This window comes from Hemitrygon akajei, chromosome 7, assembly GCF_048418815.1.
Source record: "Hemitrygon akajei chromosome 7, sHemAka1.3, whole genome shotgun sequence".
Taxonomy (NCBI): domain Eukaryota; kingdom Metazoa; phylum Chordata; class Chondrichthyes; order Myliobatiformes; family Dasyatidae; genus Hemitrygon; species Hemitrygon akajei.
Window position 1 is genome coordinate 114548627 of NC_133130.1, and position 24026 is coordinate 114572652.

General features: G+C 42.9%; 1 protein-coding gene across 10 annotated transcripts in view; it reads left to right on the forward strand.

Moving 5' to 3' along the window:
* The window catches only part of reps1 (RALBP1 associated Eps domain containing 1), a 116221-nt gene that overhangs the window by 84985 nt on the left and 7210 nt on the right, over positions 1-24026 (forward strand). For all 10 annotated transcript variants that reach the window (XM_073051790.1, XM_073051792.1, XM_073051795.1 and 7 more), the window contains 7 exons: positions 15179-15280; positions 15523-15592; positions 15780-15910; positions 16307-16371; positions 18271-18453; positions 19898-19981; positions 22967-23115. In XM_073051790.1, coding sequence (XP_072907891.1) covers positions 15179-15280; positions 15523-15592; positions 15780-15910; positions 16307-16371; positions 18271-18453; positions 19898-19981; positions 22967-23115 — 784 coding nt within the window. The remainder of the gene's footprint in view (positions 1-15178; positions 15281-15522; positions 15593-15779; positions 15911-16306; positions 16372-18270; positions 18454-19897; positions 19982-22966; positions 23116-24026) is intronic.

The following is a 24026-nucleotide window of genomic DNA, read 5'->3' on the forward strand; positions in this document are numbered from 1 at the left end:
TCTCTCCCCCGCCCCCCCATTCCCTGCCTTCTCCCCATACCCTTTGATGCCCTGGCTGATCAAGAACCTATCTCTGCCTTAAAGGCACCCAATCACTTGGCCTCCACAGCCTCTTGTGGCAACAAATTCCACAGATTTACCACCCTCTGACTAAAGTAATTTCTCCGTGTCTGTGTTCTAAATGGACGTCCTTCAATCCTGAAGTCATGCCCTCTTGTCCTAAACTCCCCTACCATGGGAAATAACTGCCATATTTAATCTGTTCAGGCCTTTTAATATTTGATGTTTCTATGAGATCCCTCCCCCCCCCCATTCTCCTGATCTCCAAGGAATACGGCCCAAGAGCTGCCAAACATTCCTCATACGGTGACACTTTCATTCCTGAAATCATTCTCATGAATCTTCTCTGAATCTTCTCAAATGTCAGTATATCCTGTCTAAAATAAGGAGCCCAAAACTTTACCCAGTACTCCAAATGTGTTCTCATGAGTGCCTTAAAGAGCCTCAACATATCCCTGCTCTTATATTCTATACCTCTAGAAATAAATGCCAACATTGCATTCATCTTCTTCACCACTGGCTCAACCTGAAGGTTAACCTTTAGGGTATCCTGCACAAGGACTCACAAGTCCCTTTGCATCTCTGCATTTTGAATTCTCTCCTCATCTAAATAAGTCTGCCCTTCTATTTCTTCCACCAAAGTGCATGACCATACACTTTCCAACATTTATATTTCATTTGCCAATTCTTTGCTCATTCCCCTAAACTAAGTCTCTCTGTTTCCTCAACAATACCTGCTCCTCCACTTGTCTTTGTATCATTGGCAAATTTAATCACAAATCCATTAATCCTATAGTTCAAATCATTGACATGCCTTGTAAAAAGCAGCGGTCCCAACACCAACCCCTGTGGAACTCCACAGGTAACTGGCAGCCAGCTGGAGTAGGATCCCTTTATTCTCACTCTCTGTTTTCTGCCAGTCAGCCAATGCTCTACCCATGCTAGTAACTCCCTTGTAATTCCATGGGCTCCTATCTTGCTAAGCAGTCTCATGTGCAGCACCTTGTCAACTGCCTTCTGAAAATCAAGTACACCACATCTACTGCATCTCCTTTGTAATTTCCTCAAAAGATTATAGTAGGTTAGTCAGGCAGGATTTTCCTTTAATGAAACCATGCTGGCTTTGGCCTGTCTTGTCATGTGCCTCCAGGTATTCTGTAATCTCATCCCTAACATTCAATTCCAACAGCTTCCCAACCACTGATGTCAGGCTAACAGGTCTGTAGTTTCTTTTCTGCTGCCTCCAACCCTTCTGAAATAGCGGAGTAACATTTGCAATTTTCCGGTCATCCAGTACAATGCCAGAATCTATGGATTCTTGAAACATCATTGTTAATGCCTCTGCAATCTCTCCAGCTACATCCTTCAGAACCCAAGGGTGCATTCCATCAGGTTTATGAGATTTATCCACCCTCAGAGCATTAAGCTTTCTGAGCACCTGCTCAGTCATAATTTTCACTGCACAGACTTCACTTCCCTGACACTCTTGAATGTCTTGATATACTGCAGATGTCTTCCACTGTGAAGACCGGTGCAAAATACGTATTCAGTTCCTCTGCCATCTCTGCATCTCATATTACAATATCTCCAGCGTCATTTTCTATTGGTCCTATATCTACCCTCAACTCTCTTTTACCCTTTATATACTTAAAAAAGTTTTTAGTATCTTCTTTGATACCAGCTTCCTTTCATAATTCATCTTTTCCTTCCTAGTGATCTTCTCAGTTTTCTTCAAGTTTTTAACAGCTTCCCAATCCTTTCTTCCCACTAGCTTTGGATTCCTAGTATGCTCTGTCTTTTTGCTTTTACTTTGGCTCTGACTTCACTTGTCAGCCATGAATTTCCATTCGAAAATTTCTTATTTGGAATATATCTGTCTTGCACTTCCCTCATTTTTTGTAGAAACTCCAGCTATTGCTGTTCTGCTGTCCTTCCTGGTAGAGTCCCTTTCGAGTCAACCTTGGCCAGTTCCCCTCTCATGCCATTGTAATTTCCTTTATTCCACTGAAATACCAACACATTGAAATTTGAGAAGGAGAAACTAAATTCCAAAGTGAATTCGATCATATTCCCTAAGGGTTCCTTAACCTTAAGCTCTCTTACCACCTCCGGATCATTGCAGGACACCCAATCCAGCATAGCCAACCCCCTCGTGGGCTCAACAACAAGCTGTTCTACAAATTCTCTCTTGAGGTCCAGTACAGGCCTGGTTTTCCCAGTCCACTTTCATGTTAAAATCCCCGATGATTGAGGGGTAATAGCTGTTCCTAAACCTGGTGGTGTGGGTCCTGAGGCTTCTGGACTTTCCTCCTGATAGTAGCAGTGAGAAGAGAGCATGACCTGAGTGGTGGGAATCCTTAATGGATGCTGCTTTCCTGTGACAGCACTCCATGTAGATGTTCTAAGTGGTGGGAAGGGCTGGGCCGTATCCACTACCTTTTGCAGAATATTTTGTTCAGAGGCATTGGTATTTCCATACTTGGTATTCCTTGTGCAGGATTTCCTGAAGGTTAACTTGCAGGCTGTGTCGGTGGTAAGGAAGGCAAATGAAATGTTAGCATTCCTTTTGAGAGGACTAGAATATAAGCAAGGATGTGATGCCGGAGTTTATAAGGCATTGGTCAGTTTTGGGACCAATTTTTTTTGTTGTTTTTAGGCCCTTTATCTGCGAAAAGACAACTGGCATTGGAGAGGGTCCAGAGGAGGTTCATGAGAATAATTCTGGGAATGGAAAGGTTAACATGAGTGTTTGATGGCTCTGGGTCTATATTGGCTGGAGTTTAGAACAAGGAGCGGGGATCACATTGAAACCCATGGAATATTGAAAGGTGGTGATAGGATGTTTCTTATAGTGGAGGATACTAGAACCAGAGGGCAGAGCCTCAGAATTGAGGGTGCATTTAGAACAGAGATGAGGAAGAATTTCTTTAACCAGGGGCTGGTGAATCTGGAATTCATTACCACAGATAGCTGTGGGGCCAAGTCATTGGGTGTATTTAAAGCAGAGGTTGATAGATTGTCAGTTAGTTGGGGGGTCAAAGGTTATGAGGAGAACAGAGTTGAGAGTGATAATAAATTAGCCATGATGGAGCACATTTAATGGGCTGAGTGACCTAATTCTGCTCTTTTATCTTATGGTCTTAAAATGCTGTGGAGGTTTGGTTGTTGAATTTTTTTTGCTTTGTGTTTTATAATATGTGGAAAATATTGATTTTTGGGGAAAAAAAGAGCCTCTTCATTACCCAGAGTCTGCCTGTATCCATAAATCAGATTCTCTGTAGTTTCCTGGTTTTTGTTGGTGGAAGCATTTATCTTGGCTGCAGGTGTTTCAGCATATCCTGTGCTGTGCCAAGTCACGTGATCTAAGCTGTCAAGAGTAGAGCAGAGTTGGTATTGTCATCATTGCGGCCCCTTGTTGTTTCTGTGCTGCTCTGCTATTGAATTTACAGCGTGAAGTTCAATATGGTTCAGCGTACTGGTTATCCCTTTGATCCTGACTGATTCAGATTGATTTGCAGAACGATTGATGATTAATTGTGTTGTATGGGTGTGCTTGCTTTTTAAAATGTTTTATCTTTCAACCATTGAACAAATGTATACCTCTTGTGCACTCCAGGTTATAATTAATTGTAAAAACCAATTTTCCAAATTAACCACTCATTACTGTATATGCAGTATAGAATATGGAACAGGACGGCACAGGAACAACCTTTTCAAACCAGTATTCTGCCAAATTACTAATCAAATGGTCATCTAAGCTAATCTCTAGTGCCTGCACAATGTTCATATACCTCCATTTTGCTCACATTGATGTGCCTACCTGAATGTCTCTTAGAAGCCCCTAATGTGTCTGCCTCTTTCACCAACCCAGGCAATGCATTCCGGGCACATCCCCCTTCTGTTATTTTTTTTAAAAACTTTCCCCTTACATCTCTTTAGAAATTACCCCCTCTCACCTTAAATGCATGCCCTCTGGTATTAGAGATTTCAACCCTGTAAAAAGATACTTTCTACTCTGTCTCTCATAATCTCAAATCTCTATCAGATCTCCCCTCAGCCTCTGCCACTCCAGAGAAAACGACCCATTTGTTCTATTGTTATAGCACATGCACTCTTAATCCAGGTAGCATCCTAGTAAATCTCATCTCCACCCACTTCAAAGCCTTGATATCCTTTCTATAATGGGGCGACCAGAACTGTATGTACTCCAGATGTGGCCTAACTAGAGTTTTATAAAGCTGCAACATAACTTTCTAACTTTACAACTCAGTGCCTCGACTAATAAGGACAACACACCATGTGCCTTCTTAACCACCTGAAAACCTGTGCAGCCACTTTCAGGCAGCAGTGAACTCAGGCCCCCAGGATCACCAACACTACTAGGGGTTGTGGGTTTCTTTTCACTTCCTTCAGTTTGTGGCAGCTGTCCATATTGTGTTGCTTTCATGCCTCATTGTCCTTTCAGGCTGAGCTGCAGGTCTGGGAGGTCCAGTAGCTTGCCCTAGTAAGAGATGTCAAGGCAGCAAAAGTTTAATAGTTAATAGCTTCATTTTTGGAGATTATCTACAATAAGTAATATTTGTGGCTGTTAGTTTGTTGCAGATTATTGCAAAGCATTACCGTGTAATATTTAAATAAAGATTTGAGACTTATTGTCACTCTTCAGTGTGAGTGTAAAAGAGAACAAAATGGTTGTTACTCTGGATTTGATACTGGGAAAAAACAGTAAGCTAAAAAACACAATAAAAATAAATAAAAACAATCCTGTAAAAGTAATTCCCTAAATTCTGGAGGAACCTGGCAAATCAGGTATGGAAAGAAAGCAATAGTCGACGCTTGGGACTAATTCTTCAGAACTGGGAGGAGGAGGAGGAAGCCGGAATAAGAAAGTAGAGGGAAGGGTAGGAGTTCACGCTGGCAGCTGATAGATGGATGGGTTGAGGATGGGGATGAAATAAGAAGTGGGGAGGTGATGGGTGGAAAAGGTAACAGGTTGAAGAAGGAGGATTCTGATTAGAGAGAAGTGCCGTGGGAGAAGGGGGAGGGGTACCAGTGAGAGGTGATAGGCAGTTGTGGAGAAAAGAGGAGGTAAGAGGGGGCCAGAGTGGGGAATTGAAAGGGGGAGGGGGAAACTTGCTGGAAGTTGGAGAAATCAGTGTTCATGTCATCAGGTTGGAGGCTACTCAGACAGAATATGAGGTGTTGCTCCCTCAACTTGAGTGTGGCCTCATTTGGCGGTAGAGGTGGCATGGGCTAACATGTCCAAATGGGGTTGGAATTAAATGGTTGGCCATCTGCTTTCTGCGGATGGAGCTACAGTGCTCAATAAAGAAGCCCCCAACCTTCATCTCGCCAATGTAGAGGAGGCCACATCGAGAGCACCTGACAGGATAGATGACCCTGGCAGATTCACAGCTGAGGTGTTGCCTCACCTGGAAGGACTGTTTGGGGTCCTAATTAGAGGTAAGGGAGAAGGTAAATGGGCAGGTGTAGTACTTGGGGCCTCTTTCAGGAATAACGGTTGAGGGGAAGATTAGTGAGGAGAGACGAATGGACCAGGGATAAACATTGATTTTTCTAACATCTGGTAACTCCCCCCCCCCCCCCCCCCCCCCCACCCCCTTCAGTTCCCCACTCTGGCTCTTCTCTTGTCTCTTTCTTCTCTCACCTCTCCCTGTACCCCTACTCCTTCCCTTTCTCACTCTTCTCTTCTAATACTTCTGCCTTTTCCAGCTATCACTTCCCAGCTTCTTACTTCATCTGCCTCTCCCCGTCCTTTTATTCCGATTTCTTTCCCCTTCCTTTCCAGTCCTAATGAAGGGCCTCAGCCCGAAATGTTGACTTTTTCCCCTCAGATACTGCCTGACCTGCTGAGTTCCTCCAGCATTTTTTTTGTTAATCTGGATTTCCAGGATCAGCAGAATCTCTTGTGTTTATGTATATCAGCTGTTTACAGTATATGTTAGTGACGCTTTTGTGCTGTCATAGAGTGAGAAATGTACCACTTCCATTTCTGCCATTATCTCCATCAAGTTCTGATGTAAGATGACAATTGCTCAGCAAAATGTATTGAGTCCCCCCCCAAAAAAAACCAGTTGCACCATGATATCTTTTCAAATCTCTTTTCTCAATTGACATTTGTGAAGCTTCTGGCTGTTGTGCTCATTTGGGAACTGGATTGAATACCTACGTTTCAAAGCTGGCAGAGAGAGAGGTCAGTTTTTTTTTATTGTGTGGTTTGGCTCTGAGCTGAGGTCCCAAAAATTAATTGATATCTGCTTCAGCTCTCCACCTGACCACTTGGTTTCTGTTTGTGAAATACCAGCATTACATGTGAACCTAAATTTTTGTGAAAGAACATATCATATTTTTTCCTCATCATTTGAATTCTGTTAGAGAAATTCTTAGACTGAGTATCTTGACTAAAAATTCAAATCTAAAATACTTGTGTGTTTGTGGTATTGGATACAGGAGTCATCTTTTCAGTCTCTTTCTAGGCATTAAGAAACTGAGTTATAGGGAGATGTACAGGCAAAAACTTTATTCCTTGGAACTTTAGAATTGGATGAAACTGTATAAAATAACACCATAAGGCATAGGAAAAGAATTAGACCATTTGACCCATCAAGTCTGCTTCTGCCAGTTCATCATGGCTGATTTATTATCCCTCTCAATTCCATTCACTTGCCTTCTCCTTGTAACCTTCAGAGTCCTTACTAATCAAGAATCTATCAACCTCTGCTTTATATAAACTCAGTGACTTGCCTGCCATAACCATCTGTGGCAATGAATTCCACAGATTCACCACCCTCTGGCTAAAGAAATTCCTCTTCATCTCTGTTCTTAAGGGACATCCTTCTATTCTGAGGCTGCACCCTCTGGTACTAGAGTCCTCCACTATAGGAAATACCCTTTCCGCATCCACTCTATCTAGCCCTTTCATTCTTTCTAGGTCTAAAATCATGAGAGACACTCAGTCTTTATCCTAGAGCTGGGGAATCAGGAACTTGAAGAACATAGATTTAAGGGTAGCACAGAAGGGCTTCACAGTTGACAGCTGGCATGGGTGTGATGAGCTAAACAGGCCAGATTCTGCTCTGTACGATTCTGTTTCTTTTCAGACTTGATGCCACTTCTGGTATGAGCTTACTTTGTTATTTTAACAACCAAGATGTGTTGGGAAAAGTTGTCTATGGGAATATTTGAGATTTTACTTGGACTGATTAGGTTTTTTGCTACTTCTGTTGCATATTTGTATCACTGCTTGCATTAAAATGGTAAGTAACGTAGCTATTGTCAGTTTAGTTGACTGAAGATGTGTGAATAGTTTATGATTGTACAATATTTAGGGTTAGTGAACTTAAGGATAATTGGCGATTATAAAAATAACCCCTCCTGTAGACATGTTGCAGGAGTACAGGGAAATTGAGGAATAAACCATCAACATTTGAACAGTCTCGGCATGTGTTTGTACAAGGGAATAAGCAAGAAATGGGACTGGGAACAGCTGTGCTAGGAGCCATTTTAGCTGCAGTGGGTTGAAAGCCCATCTGTGTCGTCATAAGCAAGTAAATAGTGCCCTGATGTATTTCTGCACTTGCCCACAAATAACCTGCCTGTTTGACTTGTACTACTGAATGTATGCCAATGTCTGGCAGTAGATTAGTTCTTGATAAGTCAGGGTGTCAAAGATTATGTGAAAAAGCAGGAGAATGGGGTAAGGAAAAATAAATCAGCCCTGGTCAGACAAAGGGGCAGACTCAGTGGGCCGAATGGTATAATTCTGCTCTTACCCTTCTGGTGTCATGGTCTGACACGCAAAGCAGTATTATAAAATATAACTTGATTGTGACAGACTGCTTTTGTTTAAATATTTTGAACTGTGTTTGATGACATAGGTTAGGACTTTATTCCTTGCAATGTAGACCATAAGACATAAGAGCAGAATTAGGCTATTCAGCCCATCAAGTATGCGCCACCATTCCATCATGGCTGATCCTGGATCCCACTCAACCCCATACACCTGCCTTCTCGCCTTATCCTTTGAATCAGTGACCAATCAGGAAACTATCAACTTCTGCCTAATATACCCATGGAATTGGCCTCCACCACAGTCTTTGGCATAGCATTCTACAAATTCACTACTGTCTGGCTGAAAAAATTAGTTTGGCATTTTTCTAAAAGGTCACCTCCCAATATTGAGGTTGTGCCCTCTTGTTCTAGATACACCCACCAAAGGAAACATCCTCTCCATATCCACCCTATCTAGTCCTTTCAACATTTGGTAGGTTTCAATGAGGTCCCCACGCATTCTTCTAAATTCCAGTCTGTACAGGCCCAGAGCTGCCCAACGTACCTCATATGTTAACCCCCTTCATTCTCAGAATCATCCTCATGAACCTTCTCTGGACTCTTTCCAATGGCAACATATCCTTTCTAAGAAATGGGGCCCAAAACTGTTGACAGTACTCCAAGTGCATCCTGACTAGTTCCTTATAAAGCCTCAGCATTATCTCATTGCTTTTATATTCTATTCCCCTTGAAATAAATGCCAACATTGCATTTGCCTTCTCTACCACAAACCCAACCTGTAAATTAATCTTCTGAGAGTCTTGCACGAGGATTCCCAAGTCCCTCTGTGCATCTGTTGTTTGAATTTTCTCCTCATTTATATAATAATCTGCACTATTGTTCCTTTTACCAAAATGCATGATCATACATTTCCCAACACTATATTCTATCTGTCATTTCTTTGCCCATTCTTCCAATTTGTCTAAGTCCTGCTGCAATCACATTGCTTCCTCAGCATTACTGACTCCTCCACCTACCTTTGTATCATCCGCAAACTTTACCACAAAGCCAACAATTCCATTATCCAAGTCACTGGCAGACAATGTGAAAAGTAGCGGTCCCAATACTGACCCCTGAGGAACACCACTAGTCATTGGCAGCCAACCAGAAAAGTCCCCTTTTATTCCCACTCGCTGCCTCCTGCCTGTCAGCCATTCCTCTATCTGTAGCAGTATCTTTCCTGTAATGCCATGGGATTTTATCTTGTTAAACAGAATCATGTGTGGTGACTTATCAAATGCCTTCTGAAAATCCAAATAAATGACATCCACTCCCTTTCCTTAGTCCACCTCGCTTGTTACTTCTTCGAAGAACTCTACCAGATTTAGAAACATAGAAAACCTACTTCACAATACAAGCCCTTCGGCCTACAAAAGTGCGCCGAACATGTCCATACCTTAGAAATTACCCAGTGTTACCCATAACCCTCTATTTTTCAAAGCCCCATGTACCTATCTAGGAGTCTCTTAAAAGACCCTATCATATCCGCCTCCACCACCGTCACCAGTAGCCCATTCCATGCACTCACCACTCTCTGCATTTTTTTAAAAAAACTACTTACTCATGACATCTCCTCACTACTTCCAAGCACCTTAAAACTATGTCCTCTCATGCTAGCCATTTCAACCCTGGAAATAGCCTCTGACTATCCACATGATCAATGCCTCTCAATGAGGTTACCTCTCATCCTCCGTCGCTCCAAGGAGAAAAGGCAAGGTTCACTCAACCTATTCTCAAAGGCATGTTCCCCAATCCAGGCAACATCCTTGTAAATCTCCTCTGCACCCTTTCTATGGTTTCCATATCCTTCCTGTAGTGAGGTGACCAGAATTGAGCACAGTACCCCAAGTGGGGTCTGACCAGGGTCCTACATAGCTGCAACATTACCTCTCGGCTCTTAAACACAATCCCACAATTGATGAAGACCAATGCACCATAAGCCTTCTTAACTACAGAGTCAACCTGCACTGCAGCTTTGAGAGTCCCTTGGGCTCAGACCCCAAGATCCCTCTGATCCTCCACACTGCCAAGAGTCTTACCATTAATACTATATTCTGCCATTATATTTGACCTACCAAAATGAATCACCTCACACTTATCTGGGTTGAACTCCCATCTGCCACTTCTCAGCCCAGTTTTGCATCCTATTAATGTTCTGCTGTAACCTCTTGACAGCCCCAACCTTTCTGTCATAAGCAAATTTACTAACCCATCCCTCCTCTTCCTCATCCAGGTCATTTGTAAAAATCAGAGTAGGGGTCCCAGAACAGATCCCTGAGGCACAGCACTGGTCACCGACCTCCATGCAGAATATGATCCGTCTACAACCCCTCTTTGCCTTCTGTTAGCAAGCCAGTTCTGGATCCACAAAGCAATGTCCCCTTGGATCCCATGCCTCCCTACTTTTTAATAAGCCTTGCATGGGGTACCTTGTCAAATGTCTTGCTGAAATCCATATACACTACATCTACTGCTCTGCCTTCATCAATGTGTTTAGTCACATCCACAAAAAATTCAATCAGGCTCGTAAGGCACAACCTGCCTTTGACAAAACCATGCTGACTATTCCTAATCATATTATGCCTCTCCAAATGTACATAAATCCTGCCTCTCAGGATCTTCTCCATCAACTTACCAACCACTGAAGTAAGACTCACTGGCCTATAATTTCCTGGGCTATCTCTACTTCCTTTCTTGAATAATGGAACAACATCTGCAACCCACCAATCCTTCAGAACCTGTCCTGTCCCCATTGATGTTTCAAAGATCATTGCCAGAGGCTCAGCAATCTCCTCCCTCGCCTCCCATAGTAGCCTGGGGTACATCTCATCCAGTCCCGGTGACTTATGCAACTTGATGCTTTCCAAAAGCTCCAGCACATCCTCTTTCTTAATATCTATATTCTCAAGCTTTTCAGTCCACTGCAAGTCATCCCTACAATCACCAAGATCCTTCTCTGTAGTGGATACTGAAGCAAAATATTCATTAAGTACCTCTGCTATCTCCTCCGGTTCCATGTACACTTTTCCACTGTCACACTTGATTGGTCCTATTCTCTCACGTCTTACCTTCTTGCTCTTCACACATTTGTAGAATACCTTGGGATTTTCCTTAATCCTGTCCGCCAAGGCCTTCTCATGGCCCCTTCTGACTCTCCTAATTTAATTCTTAAGCCCCTTCCTGCCAGCCTTATCTTCTAGATCTCTATCATTACCTAGCTTTTTGAACATTTCGTAAGCTCTTCTTTTCTTCTTGACTAGATTTACAACAGCCTTTGTACACCATGGTTCCTGTACCCTATCATCCTTTCCCTGTCTCATTGGAACGTACCTATGCAGAACCCCGCACAAATATCCCCTGAACATTTGCCACATTTAAAAACATAGAAAACCTACAGCACAATACAGGCCCTTCGGCCCACAAAACTCTACCGATTATGTCCCTACCTTAGAACTACCTAGACTTTACCCATAGCCCTCTATTTTTCTAAGCTCCATGTAGCCATCCAGGAGCCATCTCTTAAAAGTGCCTATCATTTCCACCTCCACCACCGCCGTTGGCAGCCCATTCCACACACTCACCACTCTGCATTTTAAAAAAACTTACCCCTGACATCTCCTCTGTACCTACTTCCAGGCACCTTAACACTATGCCCTCTTGTGCTAACCATTTCAGCCCTGGGGAAAAGCTTTCATAAGTTTCCCTGAGACCATCTTTTTTCAATTTACGCTTCCAAGTTCCTGCCTGATGGTCTCATATTTCCCCTTACTCTAATTAAATAGTTTCCTAACTTGTCTGTTCCTATCCCTCTCCAATGCTATGGTAAAGGAGATAGAATTGTGATCACTATCTTCAAAATGCTCTCCCACTGAGAGATCTGTCACCTGACCAGGTTGATTTCCCAATACCAGATCAAGTACAGCCTCTCATCTTGTAGGCTTATCTACATATTTAGTCAAAAAACCCTTGTGAACACACCTAACAAACTACCCCATCTAAACCCCTTGCTGTAGGGAGATGCCAATCTATATTTGGGAAATTAAAATCTCCCACTACAACAACCCAGTTATTATCACACCTTGTTACTATTGGGTGGTCTATATTTTTTTTTAAAATCACCCAGCAGAGATATTGACCCCTTCCTGTTCCTAACTTCCACCCACAGAGACTCCATAGACAATCCCTCCATAACTTCCTCGTTTTCTACAGCCTTGACTCTATCTCTGATCAACAGTGCCATGTCCCCACTTCTTTTGCCTCCCTCCCTGTCCTTTCTGAAACATCTAAAGCCTGGCACTTGAAGTAACCATTCCTGCCCCTGAGCCATCCAAGTCTCTGTAATGGCCACAACATCATAGCTCCAAGTACTTTGTCAAGCAAGATTTCTCTTTCCTGAAACAATGCTGACTTTATTTTTGTCATTGGTCTCCAAGAACTGCAACACTTTCCCAACCACTGAGGTTAGGCTAACTGGCCTATAATTCCCTTTCTTTTGCCTTCTTCCCTTCTTAAAGAGTGGAGTGACATTTGCATTCTTCCAGTCCTCCAGGACCATGCCAGAATCGAGTGATTCTTGAAAGATCATGACCAATACATCTGTTACCTCTTCAGCAGCCTCTCTCAGGACTCTAGGATGTAGTCCATCTGGTCCAGGTGACTTATCCACCTTAAGACCTTTGAGTTTGCCTAATACTTTTTCCTTTGTAATCGTAATGACACTCACTGCTGCTCTCTGAAACTCACAGATCTCTGGCCCACTGCTAGTGTCTTCCACAGTGAAGACTGATGTCAAGTACCCATTAAGTTCATCTGCCGTTTCTTTGCCATTACTACTTCAGCAACATCATTTTCCAGTGGTCCAGTATTAACTCTCACCTCCCATTTTACTGAAAGGTTCAATTTAATGTCAGAGAAAGCATTTAATATACATCCTGAAATGCTTTTTCTTTGCAAAACGTTTATATAGCTGGGAAAAAAAAGCTTTTAGTATCCTGCTTTATACTATTGGCTATTTTGCCCTCATGCTTCGTCTTTTCCCTTATAGCTTTTTAGTTGCCTTTTGTTGGATTTTAAAAGCTTCCCAAAAGCCTTTCCTTGGCTTTTATGCAGTCCTTAACTTCCCTTGTCATCCATGATTGCTTACCCATGTCATTTGAGAACAACTTGTTCCATGGGATGTATCTATCCTGCGTATTGTGAACCGTTACCTGAAATTTCAGCCACCTCTGCACTGCCATCATCCCCACCAGTATCCTCCTCCAATTCACCTGGCAAGCTCCTCTCACATGCCTCTGGAATTCCCTTTATTCCTTTGCTATACTGATATATGTGACTTGTGCTTCTCCCTCTCAAATTGCAGTACGGGTTCAATCATATTATGATCACTGCCTCCTTTACTGTTTCATTTACATTAAGCTCCCTAATAAGATCTGGGTTATTCCACAACATCCACGCTAAGGTAGCCTTTCTCCAAGTAGGCTCAATCACAAGCTGCTGTAAAAAGCCATCTTGTAGACTTCAACATATTCCCTCTCTTGCGATCTGACACCAATCTGATTTTCCCAATCCCCTTGCACATTGAATTCTCCCATTACAATTGTGTTTTTGCCATTATTACATGCCTTTTCCAACTCCCTTTGCAATCTCAACCCCATGCCTTGGCTACTATTTGGAGGCCTTTATATGATTCTCATAATTTTTTTTACCCTTGCAATTTCTCAACTCCACCCACAAAGATTCAACATTCTCTGATCCTATGTCACCTCTTTCTAAAGATGTAATTCCATCTCTTGCGAACAGAGCCACATCACTGGCTATGCTTTCCTGCCTGTCATTTCAATGCAAAGTATACCCTTTGATGTTAAGCTCCCAACTATGGCTGCAATTTCAGCCACGGCTCAGTGATGCCCACAATGTCGTACAGACCAATCTGTAATTCGACCAGGAGTTTGTCCACCTTATTCTGAATTCGATATTCATTTAAATACGGCACCTTCAGTCCTGCATCCTTCACCGTTTTAAATTTTGCTTCTGTGATACAATTTAACTCTGTCTGCATTTGTACCCAAACATTGGCTTGTCCTCCCTTACATTCATCTTGCATCCATTATCTACTTGTAAACCTGCAGGCTCATCTTCAGCTCTATAACATCTCCCTGCCATATTGGTTTACACCACTCCCAACAGCTCTAGTAAGCTTGCCCACAAGAATATTGGTCCCCCTCGGATTCAAGTGCAACCCTTCCCTTTGTAGAGGTCCCACCTGCCCCAGAAGAGGTCCCAATTATTCGGAAATCTGAATCCCTGCCCCCTGATCCAATTCTTCAGTATAGAAGATTGAGAGGAGATTTGATAGAGATATACAAAATTATGAGAGGTATCATCGTCGTCGTTGGGTTGCATCTGGAATTTCCAGTTGGTGATCAATTTCCCTCCACGCTTCTCTAAAATACTGGGAAATCATGTACTTGGCAGGTTACAGCAGTGGTTTTCCTTTGCCTTCTGCCGGGTGAGTTTAAAGAGATCACCACCTCTTGTAGCAGATGACCAGGATGTCTAAGTGTCTTGTCGTGCTCTTAGCGCTCCACAAACACCTACTGGCCTGCCTTCTTGACCATTGGACCATTAATCGGTCTCCTCCGCTCAATCCGCCAGGGCCAGACTTCACACGCTGGGACAGACAAATCCCCTACCTCACTGAGGGTCGAAGACCCGTCTGCTGCCCTCCCCTGGTTTGGCCCGTCTGCCGAGACGGTTTACCAGGGTGCGGCCACTGCGCGTGCTACAGCTACTTGGAGCCACAGGTGAGAGCTGAGCGCCCAGTGGGGACCAAAGGTGGATGAGCTGCCCTGAAAAAGGGCACGGCAGGCTCCCCCACCGGAGGTGCTACCCCTCCTTAGACACCCCACACACCCCATGAGAGGTATGGATAGGGTAAATGCAGGTTTTTTCCATTGGGTGAGACTGCAGCTAAAGGTTGTGGTTAAGGGTGAAAGGTGTAAAGTTTAAGGAGAACATGAGGGGAAACTTCTTCACTCAAGGTTGCGAAAGTGTGGAACAAGCTGCCAGCACTCGTGATACATGCAAGCTTGATTTCAATGTACATGGATGGTAGGAGTATGGAGGGCTATGCTCCCGGGGCAGATCAACGGGAGTGGATAGTTTAAGTAGCTTGGCGTGGACTAGATGGGCCAAAGGGCCTATTTTTCTGAGTTGTACTTTTCTAAGACTCTATGAAATCCAACTGACGTGTCTCATTATATTGCAGAACTTGCACACCCAACTAGTCCTTTGCTTACGAACTCGCCAGAGCTTTCAGAGGAGACGAAGCTGGCTACCACTGTGAAATTTGTTGCAGGAAACACTGTCGGTAAGGGACCTGCTTGGTAGCACATGTTTAATCACTTCTGCTAAAGTTTTGTTAGTTGTTCTTTAAAAAGATGGCGTTTCAATTTATTTCTTTTTTTACCTTGTCATGTTTTACCTAGTACAGTAAATGCTGGGCTATGGATATTTCCATGCTAATTTTGTTATTTTGCTTCCCAGGATTCTAGGTGGATCATTTTTGAAGTATATTGATGATTCAACATGTGATTCCTTTTCTCTCAACAGATGGGTACAGCAGTTCAGATTCATTTGTTTCTGAATCTGAACAAATTGGAAACAGCATAACCCGGCAACGGTGAGTGGATGCTTCTCTAGGGACCTTGTAGATGCAAAGCTTCATGAAATTGAATTACTGCATTGGGAAGAGTGCATTATGATTGATAGTTTTTGGAGAGAGTGTAATGGAAATAATTCAGTGGAAAATGTGGCTCATCACGAGGATGAAAGCATACATTACTGTCTTGGAGTTGTTCTTTTTCCAGTTCTCATTCGGGCACTTCTCCAGACAACACGCTAAAAGCTGCACCTCCTCCACCTCCGCCAAGACCACAGCCTTCTCATTCAAGGTCGTCTTCACTAGACATGAGCAGAAGCTTCTCTGCAAGCAACACAGGTGAGGAATCTTACTGGGCAGGTTTTTCTCATTGCAGTGCACAAAACAAAAACTATGGTAACTGCAGGGATCAATGCTGCAATAAGACAGTGCAGAAATTATGAAATTATGCTTTGAGTTTAAATTGTCAATGAGAAATGGCTGCTGGTGTAAAGGTTGTGTAACTTGCAACGCAGATGTCATGTAAGTTTGAGAATGTTTATTATTGTGACATGTACCAAGATACAGTAAAAATCTTGCAAAAATGATCATAGATCAATCATTACATGGTGCATTGAACAGGAAAAGGTAAGACAATAACAAAAGTGTAAAAGCTTGCAAAAAAGTGCAGTGCAGGTAAACCATAAAATGCAAGATGAGTGATTGTATTGTGTTTTTTTTCCCCTGAAACTGAAGGACAAACACAGGCTGGAGTTGTTGCCTGTCCTCCTGCCGTGCCTCCAAGACCACAGCCTACACAGGTAAATGGATCAGCTTTTCAAAACTCAGCTTTGAAGGTGCCATATGAAGTGAGCAATACATGCTTGAAAGTATTTTATTACATAAGACATAGGACCAGAATTAGGCCATAAGGCCCATTGAGGCTGCTTCATCAGTCCATCATGCCTGATCCATCATCCCTCTCAACCCCATTCTCCTAATTTCTCCCCATAACCTTTGATGCCCTGATTAATCAAGAACCTATCAACCTCTGACTTAATTATACCCAATGACTTCGCCTCCACAGCCATCTGTGGTAATGAATTCTACAGATTTACCACCCTCTGGCTGAATAAATTCCTTGTTTCGTTTCTAAATGGATATCCATCTATTTTGAGGCTGTGCCCTCTGGTCGCAAATTCACCTAGTTTAGGATTCACATCCACCCTTTCTAGGCCTTTCAGTATTCAATAGGTTTCAATGAGATCCCTCTCCCCCTCATTCTTCACAGTGAGTACAAGCCCAGAGCCATTTAATTTTTTTTAAAATCTCCTAGTACATTAACCCTTTCATTCCTGGAATCATTCTTGTGGCCTCTTCTGGACTCTCTCCAATACCAGAACATCTTTTCTAGTTAAAGGGGCCAAAACTGCTCAGAATGCTCTAATGTGAAAAGGAGCTGACCCACACCAACCCCTACAGCACACCACTAGTCACTGGCAGCCCCTTTATTCTCAGTCTCTTCCTCCTGCCAGTCAGCCAATGTTCTATCCATGCTAGTACCATTCTTGTAAAACCATGTGTTAAGCAGCCTCACATGTGGCATTTTGTCAGAGGCCTTCTGAAAATCCAAGTAAACAACATCCATTGACTCTTGTCTATCCTGCTTGTTATTTCCTCAAAGAATTCCAACAGATTTGTCAGGCAAGATTTCCCCTTCAGAAAACCATTGGAATTTTGGCCTGTTTTGTCTTGTGCCCCAAGTACTCCTTAACCTCATCCTTTAATAATAGACTCCAACATATTCCCAACTATTGAAGTCCGGCTAACCCGCTCGTCTAAACTAAGAGTGGTCTCATGGTGGCAGTAGCGGAGGCCATGTTGGAATGGGGATTGGAATGTAAGTGGTTGGCCACTGGGAAATCCTGGTTGACAGAGTGATCCCCCAATCTACATTGGTTGTCCATGGAGGCTACATTGGGAGCCCCTGATACAGTAGATGTGCAGGTTGCCTCACCTGGAAGGAATGTTTGGGGCTCTGAATGAAGGTGACTGGGCAGGTGTAGGATTTCTGCGTGCAGAGATAAGTGTCAATGTAGCACAGAAAGAGTTGGAAAGCATTACCAGGGAACATTTGGAACATTATTCCACGTAGACAATGAAAAGGCAGGCATAGCTGGGGTCCATGTGAATGTCCATGGCTACGCATTGAGTTTGGACAAAGTCAGAGGAGCTGAAAGAGAAATGATTTGAATTATGTATTACTTTAATTTTAGTTCTTTAGAAAGTATATTATTAAACCGCATATTGGCCACAGCTTTGGGGGTTCTTCGAATGTGATATAATGAGGGTTTGAACCTCTCCTCCAAACTTTTGTTCCTTGAAAGTTGATGCAACAGAATTTGAGGCATCCAGTTTAACATGCTTGTTCCCAGTATTTTGCATTTAATCCAAACTACAGAAGAAATTTCTACCCCAGCAATTTGGAGGTCTTCAATTTTTTTATATAAATAATTTTAGTGTCAACAATTGTTGTGCTGTCAAAACAAATGTACTTAAACCATCTCAGATTTTTTTAAATTTACTTTCAATCTACATTTGAGAGCTTTCACATCGTGCATTTCTCATTTTAGATTGATTTAAATTCAGAATTTTCTTTGTTCAGAAATTTACTACGTGCAAATGAAATGCTTCTGACGGTGGTTTTATGTTCCACCCAGGTCACTGTGCCTCCATTACATCGGCCAGTAGACGTTGATGGTCATGTGGCTCACAGCAGCACCTCGCCACAACAGATGCCAGAGCAGCCAAACTTTGCTGATTTCCGTCAATTTGAAGCGTTTATATCCAAGGGGACGGAGCAGCAAATAGACGATGCAGACAGGCATTCTGAAACTGTGCAGGTGAGCATGATCACAGTATGGTGGTTGGGGAGCTAGTGTGTCACACGTCTACATAACAGATTTAAGGCAGCCAGTAGAAGCTCCTGAGTTCAATGGTTCAATTTAATATCAGAGAATGTATACAGTGTTCCTGAAATTCTTTTCGCAGGCATCCACAGAACAGAAAAAAACCCAAAGAATGGATGACAGAAATGTCAGAACCCCAAAGCCCTTCCTCCCCCCCACTTTCTCCAGCAAAAGCACTGACCCCCTTTCCCCACCATGCATGCAAGAAAGCCCCAATGAGACCTTGATCTAGAGTCCATCAGAAACTACAGTCCATAACCCAGCACTTCAGTATCTCAGACAGGCTCACTCTCACTAGCGAGGGAGAGGGAGGTCGCTCCTGCAATAAACGAGAGTGGGAGATCAGAAGCTCGGTTTTGATGTTACAATCTGCTATGTCGCTTCTCCAAGTCTTCCGACTCGGACCAACAGACTGTCACACTCCGAGAGAGGGGGATAGTTTGAGTGCAGAAGCCTTCTCTAACAGCAGCACACGCCACCTGCTGTCCGATGTTTCAGTCTCCCACAACACCTCATTCAGCGACATCGGTTAGGAGCCGGCTCGTCCACAAGGTTGCACGCCAAAGCTACAAGTCTGACATCGAGAATCCACCATCCGTGGAGAACCTGTTTTGAAAACTCATGGAGAATCAGTTTGAGCTGCAATTGTCTATCATGGACTCTGACAGGAACTCAGCCACCTTGAAAAGAAAAGAGAAATTAGAAAATAAGAATAAATTGTTTCCAGTTCATCTGCAAAAAAAGTCACGTGGGTCTGTAAAAACCTCTGCTGCTGCCTTTTCTAGCTCCACCCACCTGCGATATTCAGAGTGTCAACATCTCTGAAGATCTATCTTGGGCCCAACGTATTGATGCATTTACAAAGGGTCAGCAGCTATATTTCATTCAGAGATAAGTCACTAAAGACTAGCAAATCTCTACAGATGTACCATGGAGGGCATTCTTTCTTTATGACCATCTGGTATGGAGGCACCAATGCACAGGATTGGAAAAAAGTGCAGAGGGGTGTAAACTCAGCCAGCTCCATCATGGACACTAACCATCACACAAGGACATCTTCAAAAGGCGATGCCTCAAGAAGTTGGCATCCATCAAAAAGGGTCCTTACCATCCAGGATATGTCCTCTCCTTGTTATTATCATCGGGGAGGAGGTAGAGGAGTCCTATAACTCAACGTTGTAGGAACAGATTCTTCTTCCCTGCCATCAGATTTCTGAATGGTCCATGAGCACCACCTCACTGTTCTGCTCTCTTTGTACTACTTATTTATTATATAATCCTTATTATAAATTTTATGTGTTGAACTGTACTGCTGCCACAAAATAACAAATTTTACAGCATTTCAGTGATAAACCTGTTTCTGATTTAATATATATAGCCTGAGAAGCCTTCAGATTCAACAGGCACGCTGAGAACAGCAAAGCTAGCTGGTTCTAGTGATGAAAAGCCATCTGGAAACACGGTATGTAGCATATCTGATTGAATATTATGAACTTAAATAGGCTTTGGTCTTTATTCTTCCAAACTTCCTCACATAAATGATATTTTTTTAAGGCTGCTAATCATTGCTTGGAGGAGGAAAGGGGGTAGCAAGATCCTTTCTTTAAGCACTGCTTCACAGAGGAGCATTTTACACATGCGAGGAGGTGAATGTTGGTCTGACTGTTAATAGAGAGTGACTCCTTTCAGTTATTTCCAATAATTTTCATTCCCTACACAGAGAAGCAAAATGTTTAAATGTCAAATATTTAACCACAAACCTCTAGCTAGTATTTGTTTTTCAAGAAATATCAGACTAAATAGGCAGGGTCTGATTAGGGATGGTCAACGTGGCTTTGTGTGTGGTAAGTCGTATACAGAATTTTTCGAGGAGGTTACCAGGAAATTTGAAGGCAAGGCAGTGGGTGTTGTCGACACGGACTTTAGCAAGGCCTTTGATGAGGTTCTGTATGGGAGGTTCATTTGCTTGCTATTCAAGACAAGGTGATATAAATTAGAATAGCCATTGGCTTTGAGGGAGAAGTCAGATAGTGGTACTAGGCAGTTGCCTCTCTAGAGGCCTGTGACTAGTGAGTGCCACAGGGATTGGTCCATTGTTTATCATCCAGATCATTGATATAGATGACAATGTGGTAAATCGGATCAGCAAATTTGCAGATGACACCAAGATTGGGGTGTAGTGGGCAGAGTCGAAGGCTATCAAAGCTTGCAGCTGGAAAATGGACAGAAAAATGCCAGATGGAATTTAATGCAGACAAGTGTGAGCTGATGCACTTTGGGAGGACAAACTAGGGTAGCACTTACACAGTGAATTGTAGGGCACTAAGGAACAGATAGAACAGAGGGATCTGGAATACAGATCTATAATTCTTTGAAAGTAAAGAAAGCTTTTGCCACATTGCCCTTCATAAATCAAAGTACTCAGTTCAGGAATTAGGATGTTATGTTGAAGTTGTATAAGATGTTGTTGAGGCCTAATTTGGAGTATTTTGTGCAATTCTGGTCACCTCCCTAGAGGAAAGATGAAAATAAGATTGAGAAAGAGTGTAGAGAAAATTTACAAGGACATTGCCAGACTTGAGGACCTGAGTTATAGAGAAAGATTGAATAGGTTAGGGCTTTATTTCCCGGAGCTTAAAAGAATGAGGGGAGATTCGATACAGGTATATATAGAATTGAGGGGTATAGATAGGGTAAATGCAAGCAGGCTTTTTCCACTGAGAATCCATGTACCTATCCAAACTTTGCTTAAATGTTAAAATTGAGTTTGCAAACACCACTTATGCTGGCAGCTAGTTCCACACTCTCAAAACCCTCTCATGTTACCCTTTCACCCTTAACCCAAAAAGCCTGCTTGAATTTACTCTATCTATACCCCTCATAATTTTGTATACCTCTATCAAATCTCCTCAATCTTCTGCATTCTAAGGAATAGTGTCCTAACTTATTCAAACTTCCTTCATAACTTAGATCCTCCAGATCTGGCAACATCCTTGTGAATTTTCTCTGCACTTTCTCAACCTCAATTACATTTTTCCTGTAGGCAGGTGACCAAGACTGCACACAATACTACAAATTAGACCTAACCAACATCTTGTACAACTTCAACATAACATCCCATCTCCTGTACTCAATAGAGACCAAGAGTGCAGCCCCATTCTACAAGACTCTTGTATCAGCTGGATAGAATCTGCCCTTCAGCTGATGGAAGGTGCTTTCAGGCTTTTGAACCTTCTACCAAATAGAGAGGGGAGAAGAGAGAATGTCTGGGTTAGGTGGGTTTTTGATTATGTGGGCTGCTTTACTGAGGCAGTGAGATATGTGGACAGATTCCATGGAGAGACCGGTTTCTATGATGTGCTGACCTGTGTCCACAACTCTGCAGTTTCTTGTCACAGTCAGAGCATTTGCCATACCAAGCTGTGATGCATCTAGATAGGATGCTTTCTGAGTTTAATTAATAGAACTGATGAGGTTCAAAAGTTTTTGTTAAGTTGCCACCCACACTCATAACTACAGCGAGATAGTACAAAAAGAAATAGTAGAATGCAAAGTATAGTGTTACAGAGAAAGTGCAGGTAGACAAGAAGGTGCAAGAGCGATGACGAGGTAGATTGAGAGTTCAAGAGTTCATCATTATTGTACAACACAAGAATAGGAGCAGAATTGGGTCATTTGGCCAACAAGTCTGCTCTGCCATTTCATCATGGCTCATCCATTTCCCCCTCAGCCCCGATCTCCTGCCTTCTCCCCTTATCCCTTCGTACCCTGACTAATCAAGAATCTATCAACCTCTGCCTTAAGTATAGCCAATGACTTGACCTACACAGCCTCCTGTAGCAACAAATTCCACAGATTCGACACTCTATGGTTCAAGAAATTCCTCTTCATCTCCACTCTAAATGGATGTCCTTCTATTCTGAAACTGTGTCTTCTGGTGTTAGACCCGCCCCCGCCCCATCTCTCTCCCCCCCCCCCCAAAGGAAACATCCTCTCCACAACTACTCTTATCAAGGCCTTTCACCATTTAATGGTCACCCCTCATTCTTCTGAATTCTTGTGAATACAGGCCCAGAGCCATCAAACACTTCATATGACAAGCCATTCAATCCTGGAATCATTTTTGTGAACCTTCTTTGAACCCTCTCCAATGTTGGCACATCCTTTCTTAGATAAGGGCCCAAAGCTGCTCACAGTGCTCTAAATTAAGGCCTCAAAAATGCATTATAAAACCTCAACATTAACTCTTGGGTTTTACATTCTAATCCTCTTGAAATGCATCTTTTGTCTGATGGAAGTTGAGGGTGGGGGAGTGGGGGAAGGAAGAATGACTGAGTGGCAGGTGTCATTACGTTTGCTTACCATGCAATATTGACCTGAGATTGCACATTAACAGGAAAAGTTAATTATGAAGTATTAAATTAATCCTACCTTTTCCCAATTCCAGGTTAAAACTGCAACGTGTCTTGTTCCTCCTCCTAAGCCTGTTCGTCGGAGACTGCAGTCTGAAGAAGAACTCCGTGGTGATGCAGATGAGCTTACACAAAAAACCAGCATCATCAACACTGTTTTAGTCTCCCACTCGTCCGTTTCAAGGTGAATGGGTTCCCTTTAATTCCTCTTTCCAATGAGATAGCAATTTCTCTGTGACTGATGCACTGGAAAGTCTCACCGTGTTAGATCCTGCTGTGTAAGAACTGATGAATCAGTTCAGGACTTCATTGTCTAACTCTGTTGGAGTTATTTTCTGTCCTTTCCCCTTCGTGTACTCCGACAGTTCTCTTTTTAATGCTTTTAGCCTTCTCGATGGACAGTGATCCCATTCTACAATACTTTCAAATGTGCAAACATGAGGAAATGGCTCAAGCAGACAGTTTGGTTAGCAAGGAGAAGTTGGGCTGCAAGGCCTGCTTATGTGCTGTATAACTCAATGACTAATGTTCCTCACTTAGTATTCTCCCACAGTAGTTTATATGAGATGGGGACTTGCTCGAGCAGACATTTTGGGTAGCAAGGAGAAGTTGGGGTGAATAGCCTGTTTATGTGTTGTATTACTCAATGACTGATTGATGTTCCTCATTTGACTTGGCATTCTCCCACAGTATTTTGTATGAGATGGAGATCTCCTACTTGCTAAGCTTGTGGCTGCCAAAGCTCCGATGTCCTGTGCAGCCTTTGCTAGTGTCACATTTCAAGAGGAATGGGAACTGGAGTTTTTGGAAAATATTTGCCCATTCTCCCTCCCTTCACCCTCACTGACCCCATTTCAAACTTTGGCTAAACACAAGAGGTTCTGCAGATGCTGGATATCTTGAGCAATACACACAAAATGTCAGAGGAACTTGTTGGAGTCAGGCAGCATCTACGAAGGCAGATAAAGAGTCGACCTTTGGGCTGAGACTCATCAGGACTGGAAAGGAAGGGGGACGTGTCAGAATAAGAATGTGGGCCGGGGGGGGTGGGGGTGAAGAGGAAGGAGTACCAGCTAGAAGGTGATAGGTGAAGCC